This window comes from Parambassis ranga, chromosome 7 (genome assembly GCF_900634625.1).
Source record: "Parambassis ranga chromosome 7, fParRan2.1, whole genome shotgun sequence".
Taxonomy (NCBI): domain Eukaryota; kingdom Metazoa; phylum Chordata; class Actinopteri; family Ambassidae; genus Parambassis; species Parambassis ranga.
Window position 1 is genome coordinate 20,557,434 of NC_041028.1, and position 10,263 is coordinate 20,567,696.

A 10,263-nucleotide genomic window follows, 5' to 3' on the forward strand; every position below is an offset into this window, starting at 1 on the left:
ACCACATTCAGTGGGTGAAGTAAAGGAGCAAACTGCATCGTGGATCCGAGTGCTGATTGCAGTTTATTTAATGGCCACAGATGTCACTATTTAAAACAATTTGGACTATTACACTTGGATCCTTTTCAACAATCTCTTCTATATATAAATATGAAAGCATATGGAATAAGGTGTTAATAGGGAATTAATTACAATGCAACACCATCAAGCTGTATAAGCCAGGATTTGCTGTCCTACACACCTCTCTGCTGCTTCTGGACGACTGCTGCCCTCTGTTAAAAACACAAATAATCAAAGCTGCTGCAGTGATGGGCAGGCTCTTGCACTACTCGCAAACTGCGGGAGTCGCCACCGTCGCCTCCCGCATCAGCCCGCATTTCCTCTTCCCCGTTACTGGTACGAGCTGTGGTCCGCAGGGTAGAGAAGTACACCAAAATACACATATAAAAAAGAGCAGGTCATCCTTCAAGTAGTTGGCGCAGTGACGGTGGCATGTCAGCATATCAATCTGTGCAGAGTCAGATGTTCAGCATAACTGTAAAGTTTCATCCACATAGGATGAAGTAATTGGGAGATACAGCCACAAATACATACATTTTCTGTGGGATGATGAAAGTCAAATTCATGGTGGTGTCACACACAGCGTGTTAATAAAAGGTCTGTGTTTTTGATGACTTTTGGTCCTTATGGGCTTAAAAGTAACCAGACCAATTTCTGAATTATTCGATCAGACAATTGCAGTTACAAATCCCAGGTAGTTTGTTTCAGCCCTGGCAAAGGCACATTTGGATGGGTTGACAGTCAGGCCAGCCACCCTACACTGCAGCACCTAATCCATCAGCCTCTGAAATGTTGCTGGGGCCCCATGTAATCCAAATGGTATAATTGTGACTTGAAATAGCCCCCATGGTGTGCAGAAGGCTGTGAACTGTTTAAATTGTTGTGTAAGAGGCACCTGCCAATCGTTCGTTAGGTACTTGGCCTTTCCCAGGCGTTCAGTTAAGTCATCAATTCGTGGTGTAGGGTATGAATCAAATTGTGAAACTGCATTCAAATACCTGAAATCAATGCAAAACCGTAGTCAACGGTTTACAAGTATATATATAGAGTATATAGTCAACCATGAAGCAGGCTTAGGTTTAACTGCTGGCTCTGTCAAAATTCAGATGAAATATTTAAACAGTTTAAGTTGTAATATAAATTTTATTTTACTTCAAAAGTGAAATGAGTAAAATGAGTTGTTTAAAATTAAGAAGAATGTAAAAAAACAAAAACAAAATGCCTATAGCAGATAAATGTTCAAGACAAAAGGTGAAAAATGCAGTCTGATCACAAACGAAAGCGGTCAGAGAAGCTAGGGCTCTCTGGGACAGTAAGAGGAACTTCACTCTTCTTAACAACTACTGGTTTGTAGTGTCTAATGGGCTGGGCCTTGTGGACCTGCAGAACAGAAATGTACACAATGTATACTGGATACATTGGATGGATGGATGTACCGAAATTTTTGTTAAGACCATAAATACTAAAGAGGTCTAAAATTACAGTAAATTACCTGTTCTTGCCGCAGTCTGGCAATCTCTTGTTTCTCTCTCTGTTCCTCTTCTTGTCTCTGCTCCTCCTCCATGCATGACCTGAGAAGCTCCTTCTCACTTAGCATTTTCTCATACTCTTGCCACTCCCTGGCCCGTTTCTCTGTCGCCAGTTCAAATGGCTCAACAGCTGTGGAAGAATGACAGCATTTAAAGAACACCGACACAGATGACGGTAATGACACCTGGAAGACTGTTGTAAGAGGGGATAAGGATAAGATAAGAGCTCTTCTGCCTGTTTTCCTAGTCTTAAGCCAGATTTACATCGCACGCGAAGATGCAGCGTAGCGACAGCTGCTGTGAAATGCTTCCATTATAGTCAATGAAAGTATTTACACCAGCTGCGTAGCAGTGGTTTTAGAAGAGTAGCTGCACACTGCTACACGAGTGATGCACGGCAGTTCTAATTTGGAGATGTGTCGCGCCCAAGACAAGTCTATTTGCACCAACTACAGCAGACAGGAGGTCAGACAACCGAACAGAAAATAGTTTCTGGTAGATTTCTGGCACTGTACTCTCGCCGATTTAACATTGCTACCAACAGAGAAACACAGCCATGTAGAAGAAAAGATTCATTTTAAAAGTAGAGAAACAGCTTTTTATATGATATAACATGCTTTTTAGAAGGACCACATCAGAAAGGCAAAAAGCAGGGAGAGAAGCAACTGTTTTCAGGGTGAGAATCTGCCCTTTATGTCACACGTCAATGGAGTAGACAGAGTTTTCAGTAACATCTCTGTAACCCAGCCTGATACATGTAGAGGACCCTAACCATCAGGTAAACAGGCAGATTACTACATGACTGAATCTCACAAGTGTGGAACACTCTAGCAGGCAGCGCTACACTACGCTTATGAAACGCTGCTGGTGTAAATTGATGTTGTAAGAAAGATCAGTGAATTACATCCATAAACGCTGTTTTTAGGGTTAGTCCAACTCAGACCTACTTTTTAGACTAGTTAAATAAATTATCCGTCTACTACTTTGTGCAGGTAAATTAAATATTACTTGTTCAAACTAAATCCAGGCTGACTGATAAGCAAAACTGTAACAATGTTTGGGGCAGTGAATAGTGAAGCTGCCCTTACCCACTGCTGCCCGGTCCTCCTTCTTCAGTCTGAAAGGCTGTTTTTGAGTCACTGTGTTGGGCCTAGCTTTGAATATTGCAGCTTCCTGCTTATGTTTCTGCTCCTCTTTTACCTGCAGAGCAAAGAGGTCTTGTGAATTCAATGTTTAGGAATGTTTTAGAGTGTAGCACGGAAGATCTCATACCGTCTGTTCCCAGTGGCTGTGCTTCATAGCTCCCCGTTCATCTATTAGCAGTTTAAAGGGCTCAGGTTTTGTGGGCTGTAGCTTCATCTTCTCAGGCAAAACCACAAGATCAAAGTTTGGGAGAGGCTGCGCCTTGAACTGCGGCTTCTAGAAATGTTCACACAGGAGAAAGTGATTTAACCCATCTTTTTATATTATGGGGCCTTAAAGAAGGGAAACTCCACCTGTTCGTTGTGTTTCTCCTCCTGCCTCTTCTCTTTCAGTACCTTCCTATCCTGTTCCCTCTGTTCAAAGGAGAAAGGACAGACCTCCACTTGGTGGCTCCCTGGGAGCCGGGGCTGGAAAGGGATACCAAAGTGAGGCAGGGGATGGGCTTTGACTGGTGAGGTCTGTTTTACCTGATTTTAAATAAAGAAGGAAAAGTTAATGACTGTAATGAATATATCTGTGGATGCTCTCATTCATCCAGGTCATAGTCATTTCCAAGAGTTTAAATCAAGGATTGTTTTTTCCACAGAACTGAAGAAGCCACTTTGGGGAGTGGAGAAACGTCTTCAAAAAAAACGATCCTTGAGTCCAGCTGCCTCGATTTAAAGTCTTGGAAATGACTGTAATGGATCAAATAGTGGAAAGCCAAACATGTTCTCACCTCCACAACCTTGCGTTCCAAACGAACTCTTTTGTTCAGGGCAAAGGCTGGAGACTCTGGCACAGTTGGACAGATAATTTTCTTTTCTGGCACACCCTGTTGAAAAAATGCTTTCCACTTAACTAAACATGCTTCATGTATGTCATAAATGCCTTGGTTAAAATATGCCCAGGCAGGATTTAAGCTCACCACAACTCCTTCAAAGACCTTAATGGGGACAGGCTTGGCTTTGAAGCTGTGCGGCTTCTCTTCATTTTCCTGAGTCTTTTTGGTGGCCCATCTCTCCTGGAGCCTTTTTTCAATTTCCAGCTCAAAGCCCTCAGGTTGTGTGGGTTCCTTCACTGTTGGCTTCTTTAGGTCCACTGCACTCTCCAGTATCTTCTTGTTCAGCTTCACTGCCTTGACTTTAAACCTGCAATTAAAGCAAGCCAGAAATTAAACGCTACATCTCAGGGGCGGACCATTTAAATTCACTGAAATCTGCAAAGTTAGCATTTGAAGGTAGTGTTTCTCTGGCCTCTTCCTGCTCCTCCTAATAATATGTTCATAGTATGAAGTAATACCTTTCTCACATCTAAGCATGTTGTTAACATGTAGGGCAGAAAAAGTGACAATGGTAGACAGGTAAAAAAAACACCCTTACTTCTTTAGTTTTTCCAGCTCTTCAACCTCCAGCTCAGCACTGCTCTTTACAGTGAGTGGACGGCTTCTCTGGCAGGTCATCAGGTGTGGGCTGTGAGGCTGGGTGAGCCTAAGATGGTCACGCTTTACCGGCGATGGTCCTAACAAAAAAAGGTAGACATAAAAACCACAAAAAACTTTCTGAAAATCAAATATGCCAATGAACGTAAAGAAAAACATATACCTCTCTCCCGTCTTTTACGGCTGTGCAGATGGTAGCGGGTGGGGGTTCTCTTCTGGAACTGCTCTATCTGCTGAGCAACTGGCACATAGACACCTGGCTCGTCCACCTTTCTCTTGCCACCTCTTGACAGGTTGAAGGGCTTGGGCACTGTGGCACCTTTCCTAGCTTTGGCCTGAAAAAAGACAATCGCATGTCATGTGTACATTTGTAGAAGCCCTACTGTGTCTACATTATGAAGTCTCACAATGCAACCAGTGCATAAGCAACCATTCTAAACTGCAGCGTAATGTCATGCTGGTGGCACATTTAAGCTACTTACTGGAGAGGACAGCTTGGGGAGCTGGCTGACATAGCTAACTTCCTTGGGAGATCTCTTGGGTGAAGTTGTTGTCTTAATGCAATCGTCTGTGTTGAAGTGGAATTCTTTAGGAACAGCTGTTGACAGGACCATCTTCTTTGGTGGTGGGCCTGAAATAATGCGTAAAATCAACTTCAAATTATAACCTTGACATCTTTTATAAAAATTTTGACAGACCAAAAGTTTAAAATTCAGTAATGTCTACTCACTGCCAGTAAGAGCAGCCTTATAGCTGGCCTCATTCTTCTTCCGACGTAAAACTACTTCCTTCTGGAGGTTTCCGATGCGCTTTAGCTCCTGATCTTCAGAAGCACTTGGCCTTTTGGGCACCAATATTAATGTTATGAGTAAAATCAGGGATACAAACTCAAAAGTAGGAAAAAGTGACAAAATTATTGTTTGAGTTTTAAAACAAAAGCCGCTGGGCCCAAATAGCAAAGAGTGGTAGTACACTCACTTTGTGTGCGTGGAGGTGGTCCTGGAACGCAGCCGTTCACTCCGACGGCGAGAAAGCTTGGAATTTGACTGCACAAACCTCGCTTTTTGGGCAACCAATGTCCTACATCAAAGACAAAAGTACTCAATCAAGAAATAAGTGAGAGTAACATTTAGGATGAGAGGAAATAGATGGTACATACTCTTTGTGTTTCTTTGTTGGTGGTGGTGCAACTGCACCACTTGTCCCTTTACGCTTAGAAACTCTATTGGATAAACACATTCATATTAAAAAATGTCCAAGGAACAAAGAGAATGAATTGAGTTTATACTGCTGTTAAATAGAACTGTACCTGCGCGGCTGTGCAAGGGGTTCATGTTCAGCACTCCAGGATGTGACAATGTTTGATGGTGGAGTAGTGGAACATAGCTGATTAGGTGTGGAAGGTGTGGAGGGTGTTTCAATGTGCCCATCTACTCCCTCAGCCTGTAGTTCTGATGAAGAGGGAGATCATAATTGTTTAACTTAACCGCTACTTGCTGTGCACAAGGGCCACTCTACATGAAGCTAACGAAATGTTATATTCATGTTGAGTAGTAGCAGGGGAAAAATATATAAACTATAACCATTTACATGATTCTGCAACACAGTGCATAATTCCTTTCCAGCAAAAATGTGAAAGAGGGAGAAACTGCCTAGAAGCATTCCAATAGTGACACCCTGCCATCACCCCTTTTATAAATACATGTAGTTTGTAAAAAGCACTACTTGCATTGTAGAAATTATGGTGTGGCATACAGTAGAGACCTGCCTCCTGTATTGAGGCCAAAGGCGACAGAAATAGTTGCAATTTTTACTTATTTTTAAAAAAAAACCGTTCGCTGTCACCACTTACCAAACCAGTTATCGTCGTTTTCTGCATTCAGAAGTTCTTTGAAGTCGACGACATGGGACGGGGCATCAAACTCATAGCGCTCAGAGGTATCGCCGGACTCTGTGTCGGCCATTATAGTTTCCGACATTTCATCTAAATAAGAAGCTGGAAGCTGTTTCCAAAAAAAGCGTTAGTGAAACTATACTATAAACTAAACATCATGTGTCGATGAAGATTCTTAGGCACATAGCATATTTTTCATTCAAGAGCTTGAAGCAGGACAACTGGACATGTTAGAATTCCTTGAGGATGTTTTTAAGCAGCTTTATCTGGTCGGAATTGTTGATGCTGCTGGGTGGAGCGGCGTGTAACGTTACGCTCGGTTATATTTACTATCTGTATGTTTGACGGATGGACAGACGAACTGCCTTTTCCTTTATAATAATGCAACGTTAAACTAGTAATTATGTTAAGGAGTCAAATGTTCATATAATCTGTAAGGGTTAAGTTATCGAGGAAAACAATTCGCAAGACACACGTAGTCATCAAATGCGAATACACTAAATCCATACGCCTCCTCGTTTAGTACACACGAACCATAAGTTAGAACGCTATTTTTCGACATATTAGCAATAAAAACTGAATATAAAACATACCAATGCTGTGTCGAGCCCGAGACGAAGCAGCTGAATCTGTTAACGGCGCGCGCAGCTCAACGTCCGCATTTAAAATGCCACACATTTTTGAACCAGCCAATGGCTAAGCGGTGGTTACCAGCTCGCCGCTTATTGGTCTATACAATTTGTCTTTCTGTGACGCAAACCCCAGAGCATATCGCTCTGGCCCACCCAACCCGCCCACTAAACAAATTTGGAAATCTGTGCGTAACGTTTGCCGTAAAATGCACTTTTGGTTTAATCGTCCGGTGCGCGTTTCTTCATAAATTAAACAACAGAACCGTTTTTGACGGAGCAAGACTGTGCAGTGCTGAAATGTGGTATTGAATGCTGGATCTCGAAACAATGTTTTCCGGTTAAAAATCTTTTTCCTTTCTTTTTTCAATTTGTACATGTATATAGACCTACATAAATCCTGTAAAAAAAACAATTAGGCTATAACAATGTATACATGTTTTTTTAATGACACTTTTATTTCATAAAGTCACATTTAGGCTAATTCGTGGGTCTATGTACTTCCACTCCTAATAGCATGTGCTCACAAACTTGGACTAAAGCATCATCACAGGTGCACTTCTAACTTCTCAGTTACATAAACTGTGTAGGTTATTTATCTTCATTTTGTGTAATGAGTATATTTTCTGCTACTATGTGCGTGTATGTGTATATTATATGTATTGTTCTTTGATATGCTGCTACTACAAATTAATTTCTCCACAGGGATTAAAAAAGTAAATGTAGGTTGTTAGTAGTGTTACCGTTCCTGCTCTGTTTCCTGACCGTGATCGGGGAACACAAGAGGAGATCCGTCTTCTCCAGGGCCGAGAAACAAGTGTTTCCACTGGGGCTAACTTCCTAACCCTAACTCCAATGGCTGAAGTGGTGACACGACAATAACGAGCCGTTATTACTGAAGTGAATGGCTTTATATGGCGGAGTACGCTGTATATAAACATGCGCTAACGCTATTTTCTCACAAACTTTACCATTTCACAAAGTTGTTCGTCTGCTATAAACGCAAACAAAGTTATGAGAGCTACCACAAGAGGGCACCAAAGCTCACCAAAAGGGGGCAAGAAAAGTTACTAAACAGATTTATAAACACAAGAAAATCAAGATTATCACAGTTAACATTAAAAATGAACAAGATTAATGGACTAATGAAAGAAAGTGAGAGTCCAGACATTATTGATGAACATTTGACTGAATACTCAAAACTTGTGAGAGAGTTTGGTCATGCAAATGAAGATGTACTCAGACGGTTGCCTGATGATGAAAAGGATGCAGATCAAACATTTTGGTACAAACCAAAATACGAACAATTCACCAAGTTTATTAAAGAAGCCAAAGATTGGATCTTCGCATCACAGCATCAGCATCAAGAAGAAATTAGTCAAGATGAAAGCATATCTGCAATTGTTGCGAGGGCAGAGGATGAACGCACAGCTACTGGCTATTTATCGAGACCGCCCAGATTTTCTAGATCCCTCTGTTGTGGCTTCCAGGCGGCAAGCTCATCTTTGGAGAAAAAAAATAATATTAATGTGAATAAATAATAGCTGTTTAATTTAAATGTATTTTATTTTATTCATTTAGATGTTTCATAGTAATAGTTATTTCTTTGGAGATTCAGATGCTCTTGTGATATTAAAATAAAACTTTTACAGTCGCATCCTATACACAGCACTTGTGACACCGGACAAACTTGTGGAGGTTTGAGGTCGAGACAGCAATTGCTGCATCTTCAGCAAAAATAAGGTATTGTGAGCCAAGATCAGTGGACCATCTACTGTCTGAAAAAGAGTCAGCAGTAAAGTATGAACACACTGAAAGGTCACAGGTGAAGTGAAACCAGAAAATGAGTCACAGCACACTGATGTCACTAAAGGTGCTGTAAAACTATGTGAAGTGATGCTGAACAAATGATAGCTGAAATGTAGTTAAACAACAGAAGCTGACCCCAGCTACTCCAAAGAGACATACCTGTTTTAGTGGTGATCCCTTAAGTTCAAATGCTTTATAATGCTTTATTTGACTACACCATTCATGATAAAACAGATAATGACAATGACAGGCTATACTACCTTGAACAGTTTACCAGATGTGAGCCCAGAGACTTAGTCAGGAGTTGCCAAAATATGAGTCCCTGTCAAGGCTACAGTGAAGCAAGAGAATTGTTCGCTTATCACTACAGCAATGAGCTGAAAATCTTATCTGCTTACATGAGCAAGGCTTTCATCTGGCCACAAATCAATCCAGATGACGCTAAGGCTCTCCATAGTTACTCCCTCTTCTTGATTGGCTGTAACAATGCAATACAAGACTTTGAGCAGCTTAGAGAAATCGAGAATTCCACTAATCTTAGAACTGTCTCCAAGTTACCATACACAATTAGAGAAATGTGGAGAGTTTCTGCATTTGACATTCAAGAAGTTAGTGGAAGAAGACCAAGATTTGCATATCTGGTCAGATTCAGAAACAGACAAGCCAAAATAGCTGCAGATCCTCTTTTTGGTGACTTAAAGGATACTGAAGATAAGGGGAAACATTTTGTGAACATGAAAACAGCTAGAGTGAACAGGTCAAACATTTGCTACAAGTGTGGCACCAGCTGTGAATAAGAACTCACCTGAAAACTGTAAAGGTTCCTCTCGTCAAGTCTGATGCCTTTCAGAAGCCATGTATATTCTGTTAAAAACAACATAGGTTGGCAGAATGTCTCAAAATTAGAAACCAGCCTTATAAAGTTTGACTCAAGGTCATTTAAGCAAAGATTGTAAAAAGCAAGTTTCATGTGATCACTGCTCCAACAAACACCCGAGCATGCAATATCTAAGTCTTTACGTCTCATTGGCATGCACTGCAAACCTGTGTAAACATTAAATTACAAGAGCCTTTGAGATCAGCACTAAATGGCTCCCACCTATAGTCTACCTGACATTTTACTGATGTCTGCTGCTGCTCCTATACCAGACCTGCCACATATGATCAGATCTCACCTGCACAGTAGAGTCAATAACTTGCCTGTTGCTCTGTTATCACAACCACACAGTGTCTGAATGTTTTAAATTTATGCTGTAAATTCAGATAACATTTTCTGATCTGTTCATCTGAATGCTAAAATTTTGTTATTTTGTTTGCTGTGTAAGATGTAACATATTACAAAACAGCATACACATTTTTTATTGTTTAAAATAATGTCATTGGGGACTGTTGGCCCTCGGAGACATTCGCATTATCAAATCTGGCCCTCTCCGAAAAAATTTGGACACCCCTGCTTTAGATAGAAGTTAATATTATGTTAAGACATGATGTTAATTATGTTGGACCTGTTTTGTACAGGCCAGGTCCTTTATGCAGCTACCCTCTATGAACCTGAGAAAAGCAAACACCTCCTCCAGAGCGGTAGGAGGCATTGTAGCCTGTTCTAACACTCACTCACTTACACGGATTTCTGAGACCAAAGAGAACCGAATGATATGAACTTTGAACATTGACTCCTGAGAGTTCTTAAGTACAGAGCCCCTCTGAAGACATGGTAAA

At 41.1% G+C, this 10,263-nt stretch overlaps 1 protein-coding gene across 1 annotated transcript; it reads right to left on the reverse strand.

Annotated features, from left to right (window-relative positions):
* Positions 1–44: 44 nt before the first annotated feature.
* On the reverse strand, positions 45–6,792 carry tpx2 (TPX2 microtubule nucleation factor). Its single transcript, XM_028410603.1, has 16 exons — positions 6,700–6,792; positions 6,065–6,215; positions 5,522–5,663; positions 5,372–5,434; positions 5,191–5,292; positions 4,943–5,052; positions 4,695–4,843; positions 4,376–4,547; positions 4,154–4,292; positions 3,700–3,922; positions 3,511–3,606; positions 3,086–3,259; positions 2,862–3,008; positions 2,678–2,789; positions 1,553–1,719; positions 45–1,440 (listed from the first exon to the last, which is right to left on the reverse strand). The coding sequence occupies exons 2-16, from the start codon at positions 6,189–6,191 to the stop codon at positions 1,330–1,332; spliced, it is 2,034 nt and encodes a 677-aa protein (XP_028266404.1). The 5' UTR covers positions 6,192–6,215; positions 6,700–6,792; the 3' UTR covers positions 45–1,329.
* Positions 6,793–10,263: the final 3,471 nt, after the last annotated feature.